The sequence below is a fragment of the Falco naumanni genome, chromosome 4 (genome assembly GCF_017639655.2).
Source record: "Falco naumanni isolate bFalNau1 chromosome 4, bFalNau1.pat, whole genome shotgun sequence".
Taxonomy (NCBI): domain Eukaryota; kingdom Metazoa; phylum Chordata; class Aves; order Falconiformes; family Falconidae; genus Falco; species Falco naumanni.
In genome coordinates this window covers 89,737,499-89,764,718 of record NC_054057.1, presented here as the reverse complement: position 1 = coordinate 89,764,718, position 27,220 = coordinate 89,737,499, and the positions used below count along the sequence as shown (strand labels likewise).

Below are 27,220 nucleotides of genomic sequence, written 5' to 3'. Positions count from 1 at the left end.
CTGTCCTTGCAGACCAATAAAGAGGAACTCCAAGGAGACAGGAAGTCTGGCTTCACCTTCAGCATCTTGTCAGAAGAAGCAAGCAGCTCTGCTTGGTTCAGGAATGATTACCAATGCCAAACTCTTACTGCCATTATATCAGCTAGCAACTATTTTTTGGTCCATGGTACAAGCTTCTGCCTTCAGAACTCAGCTGACCACCAAGGAAGAAATAGTCTGATGACACCTCTGCAAGGATGGTTTTATCCTGATAAAAGCTGCCAGTGAATCAACAGGAAGCTGAAATCTCTGTTTCTCATAATTGAGCATCTTTCTCCTTTATTCATTTGTTGGCAATTTATGGGGAATGACTACTGCAGAGATTTAGCTGTGTTTAGTCATAGGATGGTTTTGTCTCTTCCTAGCAAAGAGCTAAGTATAGCACAGACTCATTATTCAGAGGCCGTCAGTGATAACTGGTGCTGGCATCATTCCCGAGGCACAGTTTGAGCAGCCGGGTCCACCTCAGAGCTGACTTTAACTTGCCTTTGCCTCTCCCTGACTGCACTTTGCTCTGCTTCCCAACCTGATGTGAGGCCGGAGCAGACCTCATCCTCAGAGACAATATTTATGGTTGTTTATTCCTGGTAACAGGCTAAAACCTAGAAACTAAAATAGCCACCACCCAGCTTGGCTGAGTTCCCCATCCCTGAGAGCCACCCACTATCAGGTGCTTCTCAAGGGATTTCTGAACATCAGAAATAATCTACGCTTCACTTGACTTCTTGCTCTGGCTACAGTTAGCTATTGCTTGCCATGATTTATTTGTGTTATCATTAATTACAACAATTCCAGATGTATTTTATTGCAAATATAAGCATCTAGGATGTTTTTAAGTCTTATTCTAGCCTTGGTTTTATTATCTTCCAATATTAAGAAATCACACAGCCTAATTACACACTGTGTCAGGCATTGTTTCCATGCTGATGAAAAGCCTTCGCTACATGGAGAGACCCTAGTCACTGCCCTGGCATGTGGAGCCTGCTAGTGCACAGCTTTACAACTGCTTTATTTAAATTTAAAAGTAACTAAATATATTTAAATTTAAAACTAAAATCCAGAAACAAAAATACTTCAAACCCAGCACTTTTACATGTACCATCTCCTTGCCACCCATAAACAGATTGCTTTCTCTCTATGCTTGCCCGAAGCACGGCTCTGGGCTCTAGGCGACCATGAGAGCTGACTGCAGCCAGGCGCCATTCTCCCTGGAGCCAGTCGGCAGTGGGACAGTCACTGCTTCCTGCTGGGTGCTGGCCCATCACCCTGTGTCTCGTGGCTCCCAGAAATCCCTTCGCAAGTTCTTTCCTATTCCCCAGGTTGCTGTCTGTGTGCATTGGGAAAGTGAGATAATGTCACCCCATTGCCATGTCAAATGTTTCCTGGCGTTGCCAAGCCCTTCATGGCATGGGTTTGAAAAACAATATCCTTGTGCTGTTCCCCCTGCTTGCTCCCAAAATGCCTCTGGAAGGTCAAGTTCAAACACCCTCCCTAGAAGGACTTTATCTTTCCAGAATTTCTCTCCTGCTATTGCTTTTTAACCCAGATTTTTTTGCAGATGTTAAAATATCTCTCGTAGAAAAATGCAGACATTGGCTCTGCCATGTCAGGGCACATTCCTGCTCTCTGCAGGTGAGGGCTGCCAGCTCCTGATGCCTCCGGCCTGTTTGCTCTATAAGGCCAGTATCACCTCTGCCGCTCCAGCCCAATTATTTATCTTGAAAAGAGTGAATCCCTTCTCCCTGGGCTGGATCCTGGGAGGCATTGGCCACTCTGTCCTGTATTGTAGAGGGAGAGCTGCAAAGGAGAGCTCAGTATTCACCAGCTGTAGCACGTAGTCATCACTATCTCTGGATCATTTGGAAGCACAATTGGAGAATTTAGCAACCCAGTTCCCCCTGAGGCACTGGGCAGATTTGCCTCTCTTCACAAGGACTCAGGCAACTCATCCCACAGCTGGAAGCAGCAGAAAGTCCTTATCTTCTTCTGAAAACTGAGGAACCCCAGAGGAATCAAAGCAGAGCATTGCTGGACCATGAGCTGGGAAATACAGGCACCTGTGTTGAGTTCCCAATTTCCTCCCAGTGAGGTACCAGCCCTTGCCACTGTTCACTCATTTTCCTCCCCACACAGCCACTTTAAATTGTATTCCTTAATTTTGGAAAAACATATCCAGGTGCTGGGGACAAAATGCAGTGTGAGCTCTAATAAATCCTGTCAGGGCCAATGCAGGAGCAGATGGCTTCTGACACACTCTCAGAAACTGAATACAGGTCAAAATGAGCCTGGGGTATGCTTCCCTTCTCTGCAGGAATATATGCAAGAAACCTCAGAAAAATGTATATGTGAGATAATAAATCAACATGAGAGTTTATGATATTTTATTTTTTTTCAAATTACAGCTGTAAAGAGACAGTTGAGTCCTGAGCTGTGGTTGTGTTCCCTGCTTCTGGCAACTCTCTTTTGATCACAGAATATCAGGAGGCAGTTGGATCCTGGTTTCTTTTTGCTGGAGTCAGGCACAATGCGGAAGGGAGAAAGGTGGGGGACAGCAGAAAGGGGGGAACCAGGAGCAGGAGGAGCCCTTCAGGCCTCACCTGCACAAACAGACTTTGTACTAGGCCTCAGGCCCAGCAGGAGCTGGCAGCAATGACTGTTGAAAGCTGTAGATTTTGCCACTTCATGGAAGAAAAGAGCCCAAAAGGTGATAGATTGTCATTCAATGCTTGATATGCATTGAAATAACAGGAGAAACACAGTTTCAGAGTTTCTTCTGCTAAAAACATTTCACATCTGTCTGCTGTGATAAACTACCCAGCACATTCCTGTCTGATACGGGAAATCCGTTTTCCCTGCGCTTAGTGTCTAAGCTTGGGACAGAGGGACAGCCCCTGCTCAGCCAGGAGGGGCGACTTGCCTTGAGAGCTGCCAGCTCTCTTCCACCCTGACCAGGCCAGGCCTGCATACCGTTCCCTACCCCCCAGGCCCCACGCCTGAGGCTCCATCCCCTCCACACTCCTCCCCAGCACCACCGCTTTAGGTCGGAAACGCTTAAAATCACTAATTTTTGTTTTTCTTTGCCCTCCCACCCCCCCCTTTTTTTTTTCTCCCAGAGCCCCGGGCGCCGTGGCGGGGTTGCGGTGAGAGAGAGCAGAGGAAACCACTCGCGCGCGCTGCGCGCCTTACCCAGTGAGCCCCGCCCTGCCGCACGCTATTGGGCAGAAAAGTTTGTCTCCGGTGGCGGATTGGCTGAGGGCGCCTGGGGGCAGCAGCCGCCGCCAATGAAAGGCAGCGGTCGGGCAGCGCGCCCGGGCGAGCGGTGGGTGCGCAGCGTCGAGTGGAGCGCAGCATAGAGTTGGAGCTACAGCGGAGCGTAAGCAGCGTGAAGACGGCGGCGTGCGAGGTGGGTGTGCGGCTGTGTCTCGACCGGCCGAGACCCCCCCTTCCGCGCCTCCTGTGTGCTCCCCGCCCGGGCAGGGCTCGGAGGAGCCCGGGGCGCGGCTGCGTGCTTGGGAGACCGCGCTGGGCTGTGCGCGGGGGGGCGGTAGGCGCCACCTGGGAACCGCGGGCACAGGCAGGGCTCGAAAACTGTATTTTTTAATGGTTTTTTCCCCCGTGTCCCGTGCTGTCCCGCAGGCTGGTAGGGACCGGCGTCAGTGCAGCTGCTCACCTCCAAAATTCTGCTTGTTCAGATACACCTGGGGGGCCGCCGGCTCCGGGCGGTGCGCGCCCCTACAGCCCCGCGGCAGCGCCCCGCTCCGCGCCTGCCTCCTGCGCGGCCCCACCGGACCCGCGGAGTCCCCGGCGCAGGGCGCCCCGCCACCGGCCCTCTGCCGGCTGGGGGCGAGCAGCTGTGGCAGCAGATGTGGAGCAAAGGCAAGTCACAGGGAAGCAATGTCACAGAACGTGACTGTTAAGCGAATTGTTAAGTGCTCGGGGTTAAGAGCAGGCAAAAGTGATCTCCGAAGTACTTATATTTTTCCTACCCCTTAGCGGAGCAAGCCTAGCTGTGTGTTGTGGCTGTGTGGCCGCAGATGGGGTCTGCCCGGCTGCAGCATCGCAGTGTCCTGCGATGTATCTGGGTTTGTTCATATTTCTAGACCAGAAATCCACTTCAGCAAAGCTTTTGCTGGAAAACCAACGGTTGTTGTCTAAGGTCACTTCTGTGAGACTCGGGCCATCACTGCCCTGAGCTTGTGGCCTTGGAGGGAGTTGCTTGTCTCCATTTAGACCCTCTGGAAGGTGTTTGCGCCTCGTGCTCAGGCTGTTGGAGGGAGGCTTGCTTTCCCCAGGAGGTCCTGGGGCTCTGCCACAGTGTCTTCTCATGAGCGAAAGAACCAGAATAACTGAAGGGCCCTCTTGGCATGGCGTTAAGCTGAATAGGAGGGATTTTAACTGCTAAATAAAACACGTGGAATGGGTTGTCAGGGAGCAGCTGCTCTTATGACCTTATGTGTTCTACCTTTGTCGCTGCATAATTAGGAGATGAGTTAAACACCTAACACCAGCACTACTGGGTTTCAACATTGTTGTAATCCCATCTCTCCATGCCAGATGGCCCTGACCAGGCAGTGCCGAGTGCTGTGCCCCACGACTGGCCTCCATGGGTCTACCATGGCACAGGGGCACTCCCAGACCTTCCTGGTGGGGAATGGCAGGCACTCTTGTTGAGTGAGAAGTTTCTTGCCCATGCTGTGCTTGGGGATGCCTCCCTGAATGTCAGGATAAGGAGTTCAGCCCATCTGCTGTTGAGGCGGTAGCTCCCTCTGTCTCGTTAGGTTTGGACTGTGCCAGTGCTGGATCCCAAAGAAAACTGCTGGGTTTTGTCGAAGACTGGATGCTCCTTGCAGGCTGTCCCAGGGACATGTTGGTGCTTGGCAGCAGGGCTTGCTGTGTTGTGGTGTGGGTGGTAGGGGCTGTGCCATGCACTCCCTGTGTCATGATGCTCCTGCTGTCAGTGTGTCCTGCCTGAAATACCTGATGCTTTGAGGTGGGATGGTGGGATTTCTTCTTCCTTTCCTCCCTCCATCTTTCCTGTCCCTGCTGACCCTGTCGGTGCTTGCTGGCAAGGACAGGGTCCTGTGGGGTGACCCTGTCCCTGCAGGCATGTGGGGGGTGGCAATGGCTTGGCAAGGACCTGCCAGGAAGGTCTCCTCTGGTGTGTCATCCCTGGAGACTTGGAGCGATGTGTCCTCTGCCGGTGTGTCCCTGTTGCTGGGAACCCTTGGGCTTGTCCGTAGTGTCCTGGTTGCCATAGGTTCTGTGGGGGGAGCACCTTTGGGTGCCAGCTGGAGGCCCTTGGGAAGCTCTTGCCAGGCACTGAATGGAGATTGATCCCACAAGAGTGCAAAGTGATCCTTTTCCATAGCCAACTGCAGCTGTGGTCAATCTGTTTTTATCAGACAGCAGCTCAATTCCTGCCATGTCCAGAGCACTGCTGGCAGGGCGTGTGGGGCCTGAGTGGAGCAGGGCCCCAGCCTGGGGGTCCCTGTGGGAGGAAGCAGAGAAGCAGGGCTAGACATGGACACCGAGGAGGGCTGAGCAAATCTGTGCTGTGGAGCAGAAATATGCCCTGGCAAAGCAGTGTTTGCTCTAGACCCATCTCTCAGGAGCTTCTCAAACATCATGCACGGGGGATGGAGCAGCGAGGCTGCACAGCGGTACATCAGAGGGCTTACAGTGCACCCTGAAAGACTTGCAAATGCAGAAACCATCCAGGCCTTTCCAAAATGTGTAGCTAAATGTGTAGCTCCTCTTGGAAAGGCAAAAGACAAGATGTCATTTTTAATTTCATTTAAATCTGTGAAGGGAATGGCACAGAGAGTCTGCAGTGGCAGGGTGTAGTTCTGCTGTGAGATCTTCTCATGGGCAGGCAGTGCAGAGCATAGCACCCCTGTGTGGGGTGAGGGAGGGGTGATGCCTTGTGTCCCCATGATTCTGGCAAGCTGCCTGTCACCTGAACTGGGCTTGGTAGTATAAAAAAGTTCCAGCTAGCTTGTACTTCAAAAGGGATATGGAATGACATAATAAAAACAAGAAATAAAAAAAATACAGACCCTGGATCACTGTCTGAATAATATATGTCCAAAGACAAATGGGCATCTTTGCAGTAGACGGCTGTTTAATTTCCTGAATCATAAGAAGGCCACTTTTTCTGGGCATGGGGTGGAATACTGTCAAATTTTAATTTGGCTTGGCAGTGTCGCACAACCAGTTTGAGCAAGTTGGGGAAGGCAAGTCTGGAACTCATTAGGGCTTGTTGCAAGGCCCTGAAAATTTGATTTTCAATCACTGTTGGTTTTAATTATTCTTGATGTCTTGCCTAGCGTATTATGGGATTCTTTCTGAGGAAATTAAAACAGCATGAGTGGGACAGCATTCTCTTTGGCAAATGAGTTGTTTAGATTAAATTCTAAATGGAGAGTTAAAACTCGAAACAAAGATAAAGCGTGATGGCTGGCATTTTGTGCGTTACTGGAGCTGGTTCAGCTGGACTGTGCAGGCAGCAGGATTTGTGTACTGTTCTCACTAAATTCAGTCCATTTTTGTCAGGAGAAGAAAATAACCCACTAAGCTAAAAGCACCGTTCAAAGCCAAGGTAAAGCTTACTGAGTTAATACAAATTTTGGTTCTTTAACTTCTTCGTTCTTCAGTTCTTTAAAATGTGTTTTTACAAACATCCAAAGTAGACTGTAGGACAGGAAAAAAAGCATTGCTGCTGTGATAAATCAGTGTATGCAGGGGTCTGGGTGGCTCAGAGGCAGAAGCCTCCCTTTTCCATCAGGAAAGTGTCTGGACACTTTTGAAGATTCCCCCATATATATCTGTGGACATGCATGGGAATGCTATTAAGGATTGGGAACTTATTGTAAAGCCCAAAAATCTAGAGCTTTTTAAAAAACTTGAGGAGTACATTGGAGGCTCAGCTTTCTTGTAAACTGTATCCCCTGACTGAGGTGACCAGGATACTTAGCTGAGCCCCTAGCTGTGTTCCCCTCGGCATGGCAAGTGCTTGGGCAGATGGCTGGCTTTGTGTGGAGAGACACTCAGCTCCTAAATAACGGGGTTATGCCCAGAAATAGTCTCCTGCAGGACACATCTGTGAAATCTCTATTCTGTCCAAAAATACTTCTAAACAATTTGGCCATGCAGTGATGAAGACGGCAAGGGCTGTAATGGCAGTCAACATGCCTGCAAAGCCATTGCATTGGTCATTTAAAAGGTGCTAGTGCTCATGTTTGTAAACACTGTTGGTTAGCCTACAAGCAGTGGCATCTCTGCTGTTTTTAATATTTTAATATTTTAAAATCTCAGCATTTTTAACAATTAGACCACTGAAAGTTATTTAACCCTTGCAGACTTCTTCCACATTCACCATTTCTGGTTATGGTCTCCACTAGCAGAAGCTCAGAGTTTTGCTATGAAAAGTTGGTGCCTTCTCTGTAAAGCCTCCTTTTGATGGACAAGGGGTTTGGTCCTTGTGTCGGTGACAGGTTATATGTGGCTGGTGGTCTGGGGAGGTGGCTGGATCACCCCGTGTGCCCTTCTTAGAAAGCTGGTTTATACTTGTGGGTCTGAAACCCCTGCTCCAAGAAGAGCATCCTTGTGTTGGAGCCCAAGGGAGGAAGCACTGCTGCAGCTGTCATGGGGAAACACATGTTGATCTTGATGGAGAAACCTACTTAGCTCTGAACAAGTATTTATAGGTATGAAATCATAAAGCAGCACATGGGTTAAAGAGCTGATTTTGGGACTTGGACTCAGAGCTAAATAGAGTCCCATAAAATACAATTTACAAGTTACAAAATCCCTCTCCTCCTGCAGGGAGGCAGTGTCTGGAGTATTTGTTTAGGCTGAGGATTTTTCTTTTTTTTTTTTTTCTCTCAAAAAGGAAATATTGTATTTCAGCCATTCAGGAAAAGAGGTATTCAGATGTCCTAGCTTGCAACTATTGCCCCGTTTAAAGATGGGGCTCAGAGAAAGGGGAAGATTTCAGGGAGGCTATTTGCAATTTTTGGAGGAGTAAACGCTTCCTAATGCTGGTTACCAGCCGGATTCCTCATGCTCTTACCAGCTCACCTACTCCAAACTCTTCATCCAGTTACTGACAACTCTGAACTGCTCCAGAGCAGTTCTTTCCCTCTGCAATGGGGAACTCTTTCCTCTTGCTGGGTATGCTGGTTTTGTCTGTGTCCATGCTTTCATGAGTCAAATGCAAAATGTGTTAAAAGCAGTTGATAGCAACTGCAGTGAATAGCAGCTTTGACTTAACTGCTGACAGATATGGCATCATAAATTGTTAATGTTTAGCTTGCTAGGTGCAGTATCTCAAACCTGCTCAGGAACAACTGTTCTCAGTTGCTCAGAGAGGCAAGGGCAAGGAGGGCCTGCTCTTCCTTGTCCCTGGCGGGTGGGTGATCCCAGTGAATTAAACCAGGCACTAGTGAGCAGGAGTGTGAGCTGGCTGGCTCACTTGAAGGTCAGATGGTGTAAATAAAAATAATAGGGAAATGGAGGAGGGTGGGTGAGTAGTAGAAAATACAGAAAATAGAAAGGTTTTTTGTGCTACTACTTAATTGTGGATGCTGTTTGCTGTATCTTTGACATGCAAAAATACATGCTTCTAGGAAAATAACTTTTGCTTGTGCCTGCAATGTTAAAGCCTTGGTTAAGAGAGGCACTAAAGCAGCTGGGTGGCTGTTGTATACAAACTGCTGTGCAAATCTCATTAATTTCTAGCGCAGCTGTATGTGTCTAGAAGCTTTAAATGCTGGGGGTTCATTGCCTTACCTGCCAAGAAAATGGGCTAAATTCTGTCAGAATTAGCTTTTACATAGTCTTTTGTAAATTATGCCAGATGGTGTTTCATTAGGAAGGAGCTTATCATAGGATGAAAAATCTACTGTTATCTTACCCAAGGAACAGAGGAAAGCAAATTTACCCAAAAGCATTGTGGCTGGTTACCCGTGCACTACCAGTATTTGAGGTGGCACAGCCCTTCAGCTTCCGTGTTAAGGTTCAGGGCATCACTAGCTACAAAATTAACTTGAACTTCATTTGCTCTTTCTGAACACCTGGGAATGTGTCACTCAAATCCACTTCAAGCCATTTTCCCCTCTATGTAAGAGGGTAGCTTTTGTGAAGATTATGAAGCTTCAGGCAAAAAAAAAAAAAAATCCCCAGTGTTCCCATCACACGTGCTGCCAAGTCTGCTTGGACTTCCAAAGAGCATCTGCGGGTGCCAGCTACAACAGGGAGTCTACAGGAGGACAGCCAGCCAGCTCCTGCCAGCCACATGTCTTAATCCAGAGCATCAGGATATAACAACTGAGCAGTATTTCTCCTAGCTTAATGTACCTGTCGTGGACATTTAGGATGGGAACACAGGCCTACAGCCCCAGAGGCTGGTGTGACAACTTGTCCAAAGCTGTCAGGGCTGCTGATTCACTGTATGTTTTCTCTTAAACGCTCCATGCCCAACCATGGATGGGCGTTCTGGGTTTTCGAGGAGTTTGTGATGGTGGCCAGATCCTATGGAAACCTTGGAGCTAATACAGTGAAGCTGCAGTGTGGGAAGGATGTGTTGAAGGAAAGGGATGGTGTCCCTGGCATGCCTCAGCCCTTGTCTGCTCTGCTGTTAAATGCCTTTGCGCTCTTGGGCACATCTTCAGCTTTCTTGTGTCTTGATCTCCTCAGCTGTAAATCATGAATAGTAGAGCTGAGAAGATATTTAGGAGGACTAAATCAGTTGCGTTGTATAGAAATTTGGAAGCAGCTTCTGAAGTGCAATGTGTCAGTGTACCAAGGGACCCCCATTCCTGATGGTCACTCAGTACCTTCTCCTTGTGCCAGAGGTGGGAGTGACAAAGCTGGCTCAGCGAAGGTAACTGGTGATTACAGTGAGACACTTACCTGAGCAGTCTGGAACTCGGCACCACTGCTGTTTAATTAAAATTGGGTGGGTGCTCCCTATTCCATACACCTACTCACAGTTTGCTTTGGTTTTATAATTAAGACCCAGTGTCTAAAGCACTGTCTTGCTTGTGGAAAAATCTATTAATCTTATTTTTCAAAGTTTGCCCTTCTCTTATCATTAATTCACACATTGTTAGTGGAGAAAGGAATGCTGCCAACTATGTGCTCTTGGAAGAGCAAGATATTTGCAGAGGCTCTGGTTTGTTGTATCTCTGTCATCCTGTAGGTTGAGATCTGGCAGCTCCATTGAAAGTTTTCTCAGATACTGGTGCCTTTTCCTGGTCTTTATGTTGGTAAAATAAAAGGCAACAAACTTCTTACTCTGCAAAGTTTAATATCAATAAGTGCTTCCAATATTCCAGATGATAGCAACTCATTCACTGGTGACTTAAATCCTGTAGAGAGAATTAGAAAGTCAGTCTACTGTAAGTGATTATTTTTTTTTTTTTCCTGTGTGTGTGGTAATTTGGGTAACTGTGCTTGCTCAGAATTTGGCAGGGAAACAAATTGCTTTCAGGTCACTATTACAATAGATGTTTTCTGTCTATGAAAATGAGAAGAAAATAAATCAAAACAAACCTTTGCTGTTCTCAGTCAAAATTATAGTAGCAAGTGTGTATATTGATTAATGCATTTCTAAGGGTAGTTGTTTGCCCTTGCACAAATTTATTCCACTTGCAGACGCTGTCAAGGAGCCCCCTTCTAAAATCCAGGAGAGTTTGTCCAGCACAGCCCTGAGTTTCCCTCTAGAGGTAAGCCCTCCTCTCTGGCATTCAGCTGGTCCAAGGTATGTTTTGAACAGTTTTCTTCTGTGCCAGTACTGGGAGTTGACTCCTGAGCATACCGGAAACTGGACCTCACTGGACGACAGGTATAGCTAAGGAGGATGTTTGGTCATCAGCAGGAGGGAGGGTTGATGTGTTTCAGAAGTGGCAGTTATGCTGCTGTGGCTCTTCTGCTCTGGTGTGTCAGTGTCCTTAGTGCTTACACAGACCAAGTGAAAAGAAGAATCCACGTCTCCAGGAGCACCTCTGGAGCTAATATTTAGCATACTTTTAGCTGGTCTGAATGCTCTGGCTTTGCATGCAAACTCCCAGGCCATGTATGTTTGGGGTGAGGGACACTTGCACAGGCTGGGCGCAGAGCAGAGCTAATGTGTCAAACTGATGTCATCATAAGAGATGATATATCTTGTGATACAACTTGATAAGCAGAAGCAGCAAGCATCTTCCCTAATGAATGGCAGAAGGGTGAAACCAGACAGGGCTCTTGCATTTGAGACTTGGGGAGCATCTCTTCCAAAAGAGAGGATGAGCCAAAACAAACCCTGAGGTGACTCAGGCTGACCCTTGTGCCCTCCAGCTGGGACATGGGCATTTCATCCCACCCAGGGCTGATTGTTGGGCTCCTTCAGCATCTCAATTGTTGTTTTAATGTTAATTTAAGATGAGTTAAGTGGGATGGCATCACTGCCACCCAGGAGAGGATTCATTTGGATTCTTCTACATGGTAAAGGGACCTTGAGTGAGTATTTCAGGATCCAGAGTAATTGTTTAAATTGCTAAACAAAGCTGTGTCTTTTTTCAGATATATACAGCTTTTACTACTGGGAAATTTAGGCAAAGTTTTTGGTGTCTTTTGTGTTTATCTGAAATTCTGGACAAGCATTTAAGTTACAGCAAAAATGTGGTTGGATTTTTTTTTACATGCATTTCTACTGCACATTGTGAATAGAGAGCTTTAGTGGGTAGCTTAGCCTTCAGCATTGGCATGCGGAAATGCAGGTAGTGATACACTGATATCCGTGTTAGTGCTAACTGCTCTTGCACTCAAATGTGTATACAAGAGCTAGCCAAATGATTAAAATAAAAGGGCCTCATTGAACCAAGCACTTGTGAGTTCAGATTTGTTGGACTGATGTGAACCTTTTGGCAGCATAGGAGCCACTGAAACGAAAAACATGTTGGTAACTTGACCAGATAACTGAGAAAATTGTTTGGTGCATCTGCTTTTCCTCCTGAATTAGGAAATTAAAGTAGGCGTGAGACTGTTTGACATAGGTTTCTGGTTAGTTCAAAGTGAGCGTTGTCTGGGTGCTGCCTTTACTATATATACATTGATACCTTATTTAAGATTCCCAATAGCATACAGAGCAGTATGGGCTCAGAACTAGCTTCGTTCTAGGTATAGAAGATTTGGGGACAGCAGCAGGGGCTCTGTTCATTACTAGCACAAGTGTCCTGCCTTGCCTTAAACTGAGGGCAGTTTAATGATGTGCGTGCCCCAGGCTGTGTCCCTGCTGCTGGTGCCCCATGGATTTGTAGAGGTCACAGAGCCAAGTATTTGGCCTTGCTGCCCAAGTGAGGTGCTCTGAAGGAGGCTTTGGGCACGGCCAGGGCAGTGCCCCAGTTCAGCCCAGGGTTTCTATGGGACTGGGTGCTGCTTTGGATGACCAGCCCCACATCATCTAGCAGCAGGCAGGCTTGCCGGCTCTTCTTGCTGGGGACAGTTGTGCCACCATGTCCCTGCACATGCCAGAGAAGTTTTTTCTGGCCAGCAGCTGATGTTACATGCCACTGGTACTTTGTGGAGGGAGTTCAGAAGCCCCTAGCTTTGGTCAAAAGGCTGCTAGGTAGCTCGCCCTTTCTGGAGGAGAGGCAGCTCCACATATGCTGAGAAGGGACAGTTGGGTGCAACACATGGTTGTGTATAGTAAGACAATTATGGTAAATCTGCCCAGCCGGAGCCAGAATAGGAAAGAAAATACAACCAAAGAGGCTTTTCATGTGGATGGAGTCAGGCTTTATTCTGCTTTTATCTAAAACAGAACCCCATGGATGTATTAATATTTTGCTGTTGGGCTTGGCTGACTTTTCTCCTGCAGCCCATGTGAATATTGCTTAGCTTTAACTGATGGTGGTGTTCTCTTTCCAGAGCTTGCAGCATTCCCCATGCTGTGATACAGATACCTCTTCTGTTAGATGTAAATGCTTACACCCTCCAGTTACTGGAAATCCTGAAGGAAGTTTGAGTTGACTCCCTATTATTGTGCAAGCTTAGCTCTGTTACAGTCAAATAATGACAACAAATTAATTGCTATCCATCCGTATCCCTAAACTCCTCAACGTTTGTGCTGAGCAAACTGGTCCCACCCATGTGAATATTGTATGACTTTCCGCTCTTTATTTTTCAGGGACTTTCTTAAAGTTAGAGTTGTTAATCTCCAAAAATTGTTGCAGCTGGATGAACACCACCCAGAGTGTTCGTGTGGTCCCTTAGCTTCACTTAAGCTCTCTTCTGCCCTGGCTATGATTTATTGGGGTAGAGTATCAAATGCCGAGACTCCGTGGGGGTCTTCCAGAGGCTGCACAGAAGGGCTTGTTATTGAACCTGCTGTGGGTGCTGGGGAGCACTCTGACTGTGAGGAGAGGTGAAATGAGGACCTCAGCTCTGAAGGGCTGTTGTGAACTTGTAACTTTTTGTAAACCAGCTTTTCTTCTTTCCTCCCTAAAAAGGAGGAAAAAACATACTTGAGGTAGTTACGTGTCTCCATCGCTGTTTTTAGTCTCCAAATAAGGTGTTGTGCAATAAGTGCTTTCAGGATCCAGAAACCTCTGCAGAAGCAGGAAGGCCTTGCTTTGCCAGGCCTTTCTGGAGCTGTGGCTGGGACAGCTGGTCCCAAAAGCCCTTTCAGAGGCTGGAGAGCAGCAGGTGACCTGTGCAGCCATGTCAGGGAGGAATAACGCTCCCATGGGGTTACTCTTCAGCCTGCTCTGGTGGTACGCGTGATCTCTGGCATCGAGCACAGTGAGCTGGAGCGGGCCAAGCCCTGCCTCATGTCCGATCCGTCTGCGAAGCGGACTCCTGCAGGAGCATATATGTTCCTGGAAGCTTCGAGTCTTCAACACTCCTTGATTAACAGCCACATCGGCCAAACTTACCAAAATGCAACCTTATTTCAGGCACGAGGTCTTCTGAGGATGCAACTCTAGAGTAATCTGCCAGCCATGCTCATGCCCTACAGATCCATTCCCTGGCATGGTGGCCAGTGCTGTGGCAGACCAAAGGCATGTCTTCTGGCTGAAGCTGCCCTGTGTTTTCTTGTGGTACACGGTGTATATACTGCCAGTGGTGAAACTGTCCTGCTAGGAGATGCCTTGGCTCTTCAGGGTGTCTGTTTCCCATCAGCAGGACTATTAGGAACTTTCTGTGATTAGAGCAAGGTCCCTGTTGAAATGCAGGAGAAAAGAGAACTAAAGGTCTTCCAAGGGAGTAGGTCTCATAAGATACCTCATAAGATAAGGATCTCCTTATTCAGTTATCATCCTTTTGTTACAGGGACTGATTTAGCAGCTGGAGCTGGCTCCACTTCCCTGTGTCCACCTTGTTTGTCACTTAAAGTCCCTGGTCTGTGCTGTGGTCTCATGACACATAGCATGCTTCTGCTGGAGGTCAAAACTAATTTATCATCTGTCTTTACTCTGTACCTTGTGCGTAGTTAAGGAAAGATGGTATAAGGAGCAGCCTAATAGTAAAAGAAAAGGAAGAAAACTAAGCATAACCAAAAATCAAGTGTCAGGCTTCTGTCTGCATTTCTTTTATGCAGTGTCAGTAGTAAGTTCTCCAGCAAAGGTGGGCGCCTCTGGCTGGGGCGGGCCAGGTGGTGAAACCGCCCCAGAGGCACATGCTCAGCTGCATTAGATACTGGTCTGCTGTTACTTCCTTAATATCCTCTCATATCAAACTCATTGAAGTCCTTAAAGGAAAGCAGAAAATTGCTATGGGTTCTTGTGGCACTCTGGGTTAATCTGTGTGCTACAGATGTTCGGTGGGACTTCCTTATTTGCAGTGACCAGAGATAAAACAACCTCTCTGCAAAAGCAGCTATTAGTGGAGGATGTTAGGATGTTAGCTTTCCCCAACTAACCTTTTTCTAAGCTCTGTGAAAATTTTATATTAACATTAAATTTCTTCTACTCACTACTTCATAAAACAATTGGGTCTCATGAAATGAGAATCCCAGGAGCAGTGTGCTGGAGCCACCCTGTACTTCTGTGGCTCTACAAAGCAGAGATGTTAAATACATCCCAAGGCACTTTTTTTTTTTCTCCTTACTGTATGGTACATCAGCCCGCTCATCACCATCTGTGGGAGGATCTCTGCAGCCATACTGCTACTGATGCTTTTGACAGTGGCCTCTTTACTGCTACAGCTTCAGGCTGCATGTGGGGGGACCACAAAACAATGATGTCTCATGGGGCTCTGTGTCCGTATATAGCCAGTTATACCCAAGAGGAAGGTATTTGTGTAAGTGCAACTCTAGAAGGGAGGAGGCATTTGAGGGCCTTATGATAGTTGGTATGCCTGTTGAGCACTGGCAGATCTAAGTCCAGCCCATCTGCAGTCTAGAAGCTTGGGCCATTTTCCTGTAGCATTAGCCTGGTTGTTTCTAGAGGAGCCCTCACTGGGAAACACCTAAGTTTAGTCTGAAGTCTCCTCTCTTGGATGTACTAAATCTCTGGCACTGAACAGGTTGTGAGGAGGGTGGAAAGAAGCTACTTCTAATCAGAAGGATTTTCAAGTCATGTGGATGTGGAAACAGTTTCCTCCATGTGCCACTGAGGACAGTCCCCTTGCACCAAATTCAGTTGTCAAACTAGGTTCCAGTATGCCCTTTGGCGAAGGGGCATTGGCCAAGGTGTGCTGGGCTGGTCGGAGAATGATGGTACATAAAAACCGAAACTTCTGGAGTCTCAACAGAGCTGCAAATGGAGAAGGCTGGTGGAGCTGGACTCTGACTTGCTCATAATATCTAACAAGGGGTCCATCTCACCAGTCCTGCCTTGAAAGCTGAGTGCTCCTTTCCAAAGGAGTCGTCAAACCTGAAACCAAGATGGAGCCATGTTTGGGTTTTTTCCTTGTCATTTGTCATTATAGGTTCTCTTATTTTCCAACCACTGAGTGAACTTACCAGTGTCTAGGATGGCCCTGCCTTTGGCCAGTATAATAGTGAACCATGGTATTACTGGCTTATTGCTGAGATTGTTCAGAGATGTTTTTGTGGGTAGAATGGCCTCAATTTCCTATCACTTCACTACCTAAGAATTTCCTCTGCACTGACTTCCTTTCTCCTTTAATAGCAAGAATGCTATAAGGCACAAAAAGCCAAACCAGAAATCTTGCAGTGCATTGTATATCTAGTCATGGTAAGCAGAACTTGCTTTTCTTCCAAGCAGTTTGTTGACAAACTTGTTTTAAAGACATTACAAATATCTTCAAACTCTTATCTTAAACTTTAGTATCACCTCATTTAATACTGCTGTTCCCAAATGGCCTTGGACATATGGAATCTGATAGTGGGGGAGCATTTGCTTTACATTATCTTACTGGGTTCGGGTTTTTTAGTGTTGCATCTTTTTTTATTTATTTTAAGAAATCTCCTTTTATGCATAGTTGAGAAGCCAGAGTGGAGCTGTGAGGAGAAGCTCCATATCTGGGCAGAGAGTCCTGCTGACCAGGCAGCCCAAAGAACAGGCAGCACTGCCTGTTGTGTTTGGCCCCTGCACAGAGATGGAATTGAGTGGCTCAAGCCTCCCTCTGCTTATGACGGAGTGAGGAATAATGCTGTCCTCCAGATAGATGTGGCTGTGCTTTTGAGTAGCCATGAGGAAACGCTGCCCAGAGGGGTCTGAGCCTGTGGGACAGGGCAGTGCAGCAGCTGGTGGGTAACTGCCCTGCCCCCATGAGTGTATTCACCCAGGCTGTTCCTGCTGCCCTGGCAAGGTCTGCCTATGCCGCAGGGATGTCCCTGAGACTTGGTGTCACCTTGAGCTGCCATCTCAGCACCTTCCCCTGCTGCTGAAGACCAATACCTCCAAAGGCAGAGGAACTCGAGCTGTCTCAGGAGCCACATGTTGCCTTGAAGAGCCACTCAAATTTCACATGGTTTCCCCATATATTTTCCTATAGCTCCAGACTTGCAGCTAGCTTGCACAGTAAGGAGCCTTATGCTACTGACATCTGCAAACAAGAGTTCCCAATGAGATCTGGAGCTCCTGGTTGCGAAGACATGTGATTCCATCTTGGCTAGAGCAGTGTACAAACAGGAGGGCTGGTAACAAGGTCTTCTGCTGATGTCTGAAGCTGTATGTGGCCAAAAATAATGGCTAGGACTTAGTTGTGTCTTGAGGAAGTGGATTATCAGCTTTTGTTGTATAACCCAAAGGCAAGGATTGCCTGTCGATGCCAATGGGTTGATTCTTCAAGTAGAACAATACTGGTAGGTGAGAGCTGAGGCTTTGCTGTATTAAATGTAATCCATTTTACTGTATTTGTTTGGGCTTAGTAAATGTGTAACTGCAACAAGACAACAGTGGAAGTTCAAAAGCAGTCCCTGGGGTGCCTGGTCAGCGGGTGGGAAGGTGCCACCTGCCTCACTTTGGCTGGTCTGGTAAACCTTACAGTGGTGGCCTGTGCCACAGGGTGCCCCTTGGGTCTGAAGCACTTGCCTGGCTTGTGTGTCCATCCATGAGCTGGCTGCTCCGTCTGTGGCTGTGTGGGGCATGAACTGTTTGATTCCAGCTCTGCCAGCTGGTAGGATTCAGGGTGCTCACCCTGCCCTTGGCAATGGACAGTCATGCCCAACCCATTGTGTGGCAGCATTTGGAGTTGGATGAGTGTCTGGAACAGATCCAGCAGCCTGGACACAGAAGTCCTCTGGCTAACTGGGGTGATGGGTAGTGCCAGCCTGCTCTGGAGCTGGTACAAGGGTGTTATGGAGAGTGCTGAGTCAGGTGGTACTTCCATGGGGTTTAGATTAAGTAAAGAGCAGTTAACCTTTTGGTTACTGCTTGGACCTTGACATGAAGCAGAAGTCATGTTTGGACAAGTAGAATAAATTACCAAGTTGAATAAATTACTAAGAAAGGGGCTTGCGAACACTGAGGTAGCCCAGCAAAACAGTGGGTTTGTGTGTCACTGGAGGTCACAGGCTGGTGATCACTCTCAAATGCCTCTGAGTTCCTGCACCAACGTTTCACTAGTTTCTGAAGTGCTGGGTTGTTTTGGGGGGGTTCATATACTGCTTCTTGTTACTAACAATGCTTTTCCCTTTGTATGCAACAAAACTTTTCCAAATGAGTTTATTTAATCCAGATGTTTGTATTTTAAATAAACAACCATGTGTAGTCCCTTGTCTATACTCAGCTTCTGTCTGACTCATTAAGATCAGAGTCAGTTAAAAAAATCCCATCAGTTAGTAGGCATCTAGCATGTGGTTCCAAAACTGGCAAGTTTGTAAGTGGGCTTAAATGTCTTCATCTGTTCTGGAGAGCTGGCACGCAGCTGAAGAATCAAAAATATCCTATTTTTCTGGATGTTAGAAGCAGGGTGGAGTATGTGTGCATTTTAAGACCATTTTTAAGATGTATTTTTATGGGTTCCCAGGGTGAGAGGTCTTTTCACTGGCTTCAAAATATCTGAAAAAACTGTGGGTGAAAAATGAGGTGAAAGCTACGTGTGAAAGCAGACGCACGAATGAAATAGCAGTCCCTTGGGCAAATTAGGCTGAAATGGGCCATTCCGTACCCTTTGGGCTGTGTTTCTCAAGGATGAGCAGCTTTGTATGGAGACTTAACAGTTCTGTGCAAAAAAGCATGTAAAGGCTTGTCATCTGCCTTAAAATTGGCAAGTCAGCATTCAGCTGTTTCTAGAACTATCTGCTCATAAAAGCTTTTTTCCTTATTAGCAACACTAGGTTTCTCAAGTAAATTAAATGTCTTTCCTAACTGAGTGCCATCAGATAACCTTTTCTTTTTGAAGGCTGTAGAATATGACTTTGAATGTCCAAGGAGACCTTGAGGTGCCCCAGGTCCATGCAGGAGCTTTGAGGAGCCCAGGAGCTGGTGCTGGAAGCAGGATGGGTGATTCCAGGTAGGGGTGGGAGGAAGGAGCAGCTGCCACCACCATCACTGGCTTGGCACTGGAGCTGAGCTGTGGAGTCCTGCACTGCTGGGCAGAGCTTAGGGCTGGTCACCAGCTAAGCTGCTGCCTGTAGTGCCCGGCCACCCATGCAGGGTCCCTGCAGAGCATTCTCAAACAGGAATTTGTATTTTCTAACCACCCACAGCACTGCAGAGTGATGGAGCTGAGCACTTTCCCCTAAATGCATGCTTTTAAAATTACCTCTGTTCTTTTACTGCTATTGATCCCTCTGTTTGCAAATCGGTTTTGGCAAGGATGGCCTCTGCCCATCCCCATGTAAAGCTGGGGAAGGCTGTCCCCTCGCTGCAGTCTAGGGGGCACAGGGCTGGCAGTCTGCATGGGCGAGGGATGAGGGCAGCAGGAGGCATGATAAGTGCTGACTTTAAATCGTGTATGGTCTTGTAGTGAAAGACTATTGCAGCACATGGCCTAGATCAATATTGCATAGGCAGGCAACACCCGTCTCCAGTATTAAAAACCTCTGCAGCCTTAACTGTTCTGATCGGCTCTAAATGTGTGTGTGCAAATGAATGAGCTTGAGAGGGATTAAAGGTCTTGCACAAAAACTTGATAGATGAGAGAGAGCACCAAAAAAGGTAGGTGGTGTGAGACCTCTGTGTTAAGCCTTAATGGAAAATGCAGACTGCAAGGTCCAAAGTGATCAGAAAATTGCAAGAGATTGACACTCCATAATGCTTCTTAAGGACTTACTAGGTTTTTGTGGAGGTGGATGACCACCCTGTAGCTTAGTCTCTGACTGCACAGGGTCAGATCCATTGAGATGGGGCAAAGCACCAGTGAAGCTGCCATTGCTTCTGCAGTGTGTTTGTGTCTTGGGGGGAGGGGACTGTCCTTGTTTTCCTGAGGTCCATTTTTACACAGAACAAATGTGCGTCTCAGACAGGAGTCTTGAGAGTTTCTGTAAAAACAACCAGGCTGAGAGAAATTCAGCATCCTGTCATGTCACTTCTCCCTGATGCTTCCAGCAGTACTTTGGTTTTGTCTCCCATTGTACCCTCCTGCATTCTTCACAGTCAAAAAGCCATGCTTGATAAATCCATGGCACAGACACTAAAATAGGTGGGGTTTTTCCAGTGTTACTGTCTCCTGTTGTGGATTTTTGCACTTCAATCACCTGCTGGGAGGTTTTAGGACCCTGTGCAGCAGTGAGCACCCATGTGTGTAAGTGACTTTCTTGTGTTTTCGGTGAGTAGCAGAAAGTGCAGCCCTCTTTTCCCCCCACCTTTCCTCCCTAGGGCCTTTCCCCACAGAGTTTCCTGTTCATAGTGGAGACTACCCATAAATCTCAGTGCCAGAGGCATGGAAACATGCCACATTCCTGAAATACACTTGAGCCCCTGTAGAAAGTCCAAGGAGGTCCGAGCTGCAGTAAAGAAAGTTTAGCATCAGGGTATGGCAACACATCTCCATGTCTCACTGCATGAAACTTATGACTTGCACAGATTTATACGCAATATATAAGCTGAATAAAACCAACCATTCAATGAGTCCTGAAGCCTCTGTGCATGTGATGGTGTGTGTGTGATCAGTGTTTGATGTGCCACCCCCTCATGCTGTTCCAGATATGCCATCTTACCTCACCTTAAGGTGAAAGCCTTCATCCCAAACATCCCTAAATAAACTTGTAGCAGGTCTGCGTGGACAGTGGTCAAGTGGCAGTTGGGAGATTAGAGGCTTTACAGCACATAAGGTGTGGCTGAAGAAACAAATGTCTGAAGGAATATTAGTCCTCAAGTCTCAGATAATCTTTGAGAATAAAGCCTTTCCAACTCCAGTGTCCTATTCTTTTCCAGATGTCAGTGAGCCAGCCACAGTCGGGAAGAGGTGTGCCTTGTTTACGTTGCAGAGGGACGTGCATGGGCTTTGAGCCACATTCTTGGAGGTAAGTAACATCTTAGCCTTGATTGGGCCCTGCCTTGACACTGTCCTTTTGGTTCTGCTGGTATTCAAACTTTAGTGACTTTGAGTGTAAAGAACTGCAGAGCATTTGAGTGGTGTTGGGAGGTGTGGAGAGGACACGATGTCTGGCTAGGACAAGTACTGAGTTGAGAAGGTGCTCGTGCTCTCCATCTCCCTTCCCTCACTGGTACTGCTCTTCTATTTTTTGAGTTGGTCTACCCCACAAGTGTTTAAACCAAGCTGAAGCTCTTATGTGGTAGGTTGTTTTTTCCACTTTTGCCAATGTTGCCTGCTCCCTGGGAGTTGAGACTATCTCTGCTAGGTTGGGTGCAGGTCTTGACAGCAAGGTGTGGCTTGAGAAGAGCAGAATGCTGGGGTAGGAGATGGTGCAGCTTGCAGAAGAGTTTCACCTGCTACAGGACTGTCCCTGGCAGAATTTTGTGGTTGGTGCTGTTCAGTGGGATGTCAGGAGTGGGGCACGGTGCTGAAGCTGCTGCATGCTGTGCTTTGCACAAGCCACCTGATGTCCTGCACAGTGTGCATGCTGGAGCACGGATCCCCTGCATGCTGCATGCTGGCCTCCCAGTCTTTCAGATTGTTTGGAAATGAGTTGCTGAAAACAAATGCCCTTGCTTGCTTTGGAGGCAGGGAAATGCTGACCAAAAGGATGATTTCATGCAGTTAGTAGGAGTAGTGCCAAGTGCCTGTCTGTCACCCTTGTCCCTGAGGTGAGCGTGGGTGCAGAGCTAATGGAGTGAAACAAAGCTGTTGCCGAGGGCTTAGTGTTCTGTCTGGCTCAGCAGCACCACAGTGGCTGTGGCTGCTGGCTGTCCTGAGTATCCTGATGGCTGAAATGCTATGCTTGGTGCCAGAAGCGTCATGTTATTTGATACTTTATGTTCAGTTTTTCATCTTAAACACAAATTTAGGTAAATAGCCACCGGTACCAGTAGCTGGTGGGAGCTGACCTCTGGGCAGGGACAGTTGGGCTGCTGCCTTTGCCCTGCCTGCATGCAGATCCAAAACAGGAGACGCAAAGGGGGCTTTGGAATGGGAGCTGTCCAGATGTTATTAATTATAAAGAATTGGTGCCCTCTGTTGTCTTGCAAAACTCTAGACTCTTTTTTTCTGTGAGCCTGAAGAACTCCTGCTTCCTGGGGACTGTGCAGCTGGGTCCTGTCCCAGCGGTGCGCAGGAGCTGGCGGTCTGCAGGTGTGCTGTCTGTGCTGCTGAAATGCTTCAGTGGGCTTCACGGTGGTGCCATGCAATTGTGCCTGCAGCCTTTGGTTCCCAATTTCAGTACCTTGGCTGTGCAGAGTTCCAAACTTTATAACACTCACTGGGTTGAATTGCTTTTGGTTTTTGACTCACTTAAAGGCTGGTTTGAATGATACTTGTTCCAGAATCCTGCTGAAGGACTTGGGGTTACATCAGAGCTAGTTTGTCCTTTCTGCTGTTAGGATTTGATGGAAAAGCTGGCCAGCAGAGAGTGGCCTTATAGACTTACCTTTATGATTTATAGCTATTGTAATTGAAATGATAGACACAAGTATCAATTCCTTTAGAGGTAATTTTTTCAGTGGCATGTAAAGCCTCGTAAGAGGCAAGGCTACTGCTTGGCTGGTCAGGATGGGTGATGTAGTGATGATGCTGTACAGGTTGTTCAGAGGAAGTGGCAGCTCCCCGCCATGGGTAGAAGGCAGCAGTCTGCTGGTGCTGCTGCAGCTGCTTTTGCCTGAGGACAGCACTTACAGGCTTGTAACATTCTGCTCTATGCCACTGCTGTTCCCTCTGGGATGAAAAGCTGGACATGAGCCAGCAGTGCATGCTCGCAGCCCAGAAAGCCAACTGTATCCAGGGCTGCACCAAAAGAAGTATGGCCAGCAGGTCAAGGGAGGTGACTCTGCCCCTCTGGTCTATTCTGGTGAGATCCCACCTGCAGCACTGTATCCAGCTCTGGGGCCCCCTATATAAGGAGGACATAGACATGTTGGAGAAAGTCCAGAGGAGGCCACAAAGGTGATTGGGGGGCTGGAGCACCTCTCCTGTGAAGACAGGCTGGGAGTGTTGGGGTGGTTCAGCCTGGAGAAGAGAGAGGGCTCGGGGGAGACCTTTTTGTGGCCTTTCAGTACTTTAAGGGGCTTATGAGAAAGATGGGGACAGGTTTTTAGTAGGGCCTGTAGTGACAGGACAGGGGGTAATGGTTTTGAACTAAAAGAGGATAGATTTAAACTAGATACAAGGAAGAAATCTTTTACAGTGAGGGTGGTGGGCACAGGTTGCCCAGAGCAGCTGTGGGTGCCCCATCCTTGGCAGTGCTCAGGCCAGGCTGGACGGGGCTCGGAGCAGCCTGGGCTTGTGGAAAGTGTCCCTGCCCATGGCAGAGGGTTGGAACTAGATGGTCTTTAAGGTCCCTTCCAACCCAAACTGTTCTATGATTCTATGAATTGTGCTGAATTCCTGTGTGTGGTGCATGAGCCTTTTATCTTATGCCATAACTCTGGTCTGCGTTTAACCTTTGGAAGAGACTGATGCTCCATGGCTGAGCCATTGCATGATCATGTGCCTCCCCCTACCCAGTTTGCAGTGAAAGGATGATCGTGCTTCTCGCCCACAGGAAAATCTGTAAGTCATGCAAATGCAGCCAGGAGGATCACAGCCTGAGCTCAGACATGGAGGATGATCAGAAAATTGGGCGCCTGCTGTCAGACTCCAAGTATGCCACACTCACTGCCCGGGTGAAAGGAGGTGATGGCATTCGCATTTACAAAAGAAACCGCATGATCATCACCAACCCCATTGTCTCTCGGAAAGACCCCACCTTCGACACCATCACGTACGAGTGGGCTCCACCAGGGCTCACCCAGAAGCTGGTAAGACAATCCATGGTGTGTTTGGTGGGTAGTTGTGTCACTTAATGGAGAACTTAACTTGGGTCTGGAGCGAAGTTTTTTGGATAAATAGCAAAACACTTGGTTTGCCTCAGAGAGCAAAAATGCACATAACACTTAGTATTTTGGAAAACCTCGTAAATAACCATAGTAGATAGGAGGGGAATGGATTGCCTTTGCGTTTTTATAGGCTTGCTTGCCTTTCTAGGAGAAGTCTTAACAGGTTTACAACTAGAAAGATTGCTGCTTTACCAAAGTTCATGTCCAATAAAAACGTTGCTGAGAAGAGATCCCATCTCCGCTGTCCTGCCGGTTGTACAATGCCTGTGCAGCCCACGCAGGTGTTTGCATGCTCCAAAAACCCAGGCTGGGTGTGGGAGTCATTTGTCCAGGCCTTCTCAGGGTGTCTGGGCTGGGATTTGGTCTGTTTTCCTAAACACCCCCAGGAGGCAGAAAGCTGTGCAAGCTGTGGGACCTGCATAAGGACAACAAATTAACTCTAGACACCCATCGCCATGCTTCTAAATCCATGCCAGGTCTTGACTGGGCTTCTGGGAGACAAGCTATTTGGGTGGTTTATTTGGGTAGGAGGAGTTGTCCCTGGGCTTTGACCTCACTGTTGAGGGGGAGGTCCTGCCTTGCTTGTTGAGTCTGATCTCTTGCAAATCTGGGTGTGAGCTTGCCCCAAGAAGAGCCAGCACAGGTGGAGGTAGCTAGCTGGGAGACTTCCACTAACCTGGAGGGGGGTTTTCAGCAAACACTTCAGAAATTATGCTTCAGTCTGTCTCAAAAGCAGAGAAATTAAATCAACGTGGAAAGAAGTAATGCAGTACCTAAATTCAGTGATGTGTTTGTAAATTATTCTGTTACAGAAATGGGCTTTAATGATAATGGCAAAATGACTGTCATCTTTAATATAGTAATTATTTTCTTTGCTTGCTAAGATAGCAATTAAAATCTTGGTCTTAAAATAGGCCTGGCATCTCAGGTTTATTAACCAGGAGTGCAGCTAGTGCTCACTTGTACTTCTCAGTCACAGAATGTCCCTGAGCCTCTCTAGAACACAGCCTGGTTTCCTGTTGAATGCTGCATCACCTCTGCCCCAGGCATGAGTGTCCCTAGGAATGCCATAACAGTGTGCTGACAGTGCTTACTTTGTGGCTTAACTTCTTTGTAATGCTGTTTTCTTTAATTTCAGCTCAGATTTGCCAGGCAAGCAGAGGAAAGGGGTTTAAATTCTCTTGGTGCTGGTGGGCAGCTGAGTGGCTGTGCCTCAGGGCTCCTATCTCCTGCTCGCAGAAGAGCATTGCTGCAGTGGAGAACATCCTCCAGCAGTGACCCAGGGCAACAGAGTGAAGCAGTGGGCTCGGAGCCCCTGTGCCCCAGGGTCCCTCCCACCACCTCTGCTGAAGTGCAGCAGCCACCTATGCATGTCCCCAGCAGGCTTGCAGAGCTTCCTTCCGCAGGGAGCAGTCACGGGAAAGCTGTGTGTGCCAAGGTGTGCTAGCCTGGAGGAAAGCTAAGCCCCGCTCTGTGGCTGAGAGCATCCCGCCTGTGTGGGCATGAACTCTGCCCCTTGCTGCTGCCTGAGGAACCCCTCCCAGATTCAGCACTGGAGCTGGGATTTTTTTTCCCTTACAACTAAACATAGTCTGGTCCAAATCACAAAACCTAAACAGTAATATTTTTTTTTAAGAGAACTCAAGGTATAAAGAGGAGGTGGGGAGCATTGTCCCATGCTGAGGGATGGATCCCAAAGCAAGCCCCCAGCCCCACCTTCCTTCCTGTGGCTGGTTTCCATCTGGCAAGCAATGCTGCTGTGTGGGAATGCATGGAAGTGGTTTTGGCATGTGGAAGTGTTAGCCAGCAGAGCACTTTTTGAGGGAAAGCATTTAACTGGCTTTTAACTGTGTTGTGGTATTAAAACATTATATATTACACTGTCATTAGTGGACAGCTTTTGCTCTTCAAATTAAATAAATAGCTTAAAGTTGCTGAAAATTGCAACCAGATATTTTTTTAAAAACAATTGGAACAAATGTGAAATTGCAGCTGCAGACCCATGGGGCAGACTGATTGTTTCTTCTTAAAGCTCAGTTGCCCTCACCCCCCTGGAAGGGCTGACTGGGGGTGGCATGGAGTTTGTGCTGGGAATGCAGCTGGGGCCTGTGGTGCTAAATGAAGCAGACCACTAAGCTTTAATGAGGGACCGAGACCCCCACACACCCCAGCTGCCCAGCCATTCCATCATAGCACAACTGCTCGCAGCCTCCTCTTCCTTTCTCTTTTCGTTGGTAGGAGCTGGCCCAGCAGGAATGTTTGTTTAACCAGTGTTTGCCTTCCACAGGTCCCCGGGGGAATCGGGGAGCTTGTGAGGGATGGAGAGAACAATGATGGCAGTCTTCCCACCCAGCCCGGCTCATTAAGCGTGCTGCCCAGCCTGGGATTTATCAGAAACCCAGGTTTCACAGCTCTGCAAGCTGGCTGCAGCATGACGCTGCCAGCACTTCAGGGCACAGTTGGCTCCTTGCTGTGAAGGATGCCTGAATTCTGAGGCTCCTGGGCTGCTTTCCTCTGTGAGCCTGAACCCTGACAGTGTACCCTTGTGAGTGTGTGTTTGGGGTGATGCTGCATGCAGCCCCCTGCACTGGGGGCCAGCGGCTCTCCCACCCGCAGCAGCAGCCTTTGTTCCTGCAGTGCTGGCAAGGGGATGCCCAGGGATGTGCCTCGTGAAATCTTTTGAGCCCTTTATAGCACCTGAACAGACTGGAAGATATCTTGGTTGCAGTAAACAACATGCAGGAGTTTTGAAGACAACCTTGATAAAATTTGGCTTGAAGATCAGCTTGACAAAACTTATAGGAGAAATGCTGGATGTCAGCCATTCTCAGGATAGTTTCAAAAGGATTTGGGCCAAAAAGCTTTTAGTGTGTAACTGGCTCACTCCAGCAATTTCCTTCTGAAGGCAGACTGGAAACTTGGGATTGTTTTTAATATTGTTGTCCTGAAGTGGATGGTCCAATAATAGGAGGAAGTTCAGAGCATGTTTTCATTAAGCTGTGCCTGGAGAAGTCATGAAGTAGATATTCAGGATCCTTGGGGAAAGGGAAAAAAACAGATCATAAAGTATCTCCAAAATCCAGTAGTTAACATTGAAACCCTAAAATGTTCTTCCTCAATTATCTGCGCTAAGGCAACATAGTAAGGCATTTGACCATAATAATACATGGTAGCAGCAGAAACAACTTTCTATTACCCTTCATGTCAGTTTTTGGTGTTGGGTTGAATTTTTTTTCCCCTGACCTATTACCTGGACACGTTTTATGACATCTGCAATTATAACTTTAAGCATTTCCTTGATCCCTTGATATTGAAACCTGCTGCTGAGCGGTCCAACTGTACTTTTAAGAAAG

The 27,220-nt window shown here is 47.6% G+C and overlaps 1 protein-coding gene across 2 annotated transcripts in view; it reads left to right on the top strand.

The window, feature by feature from the left end:
- Window positions 1-3,351: 3,351 nt before the first annotated feature.
- The window catches only part of LMCD1 (LIM and cysteine rich domains 1), a 36,203-nt gene continuing 12,334 nt past the window's right edge, over window positions 3,352-27,220 (top strand). Inside the window, exons 1-4 of one of the 2 annotated variants that reach the window (XM_040592405.1) lie at window positions 3,352-3,442; window positions 10,696-10,766; window positions 20,811-20,899; window positions 23,534-23,789. In XM_040592405.1, coding sequence (XP_040448339.1) covers window positions 20,811-20,899; window positions 23,534-23,789 — 345 coding nt within the window. In that variant the 5' untranslated portion in view covers window positions 3,352-3,442; window positions 10,696-10,766. The remainder of the gene's footprint in view (window positions 3,443-10,695; window positions 10,767-20,810; window positions 20,900-23,533; window positions 23,790-27,220) is intronic. The other variant, XM_040592404.1, reaches the window with a different exon arrangement.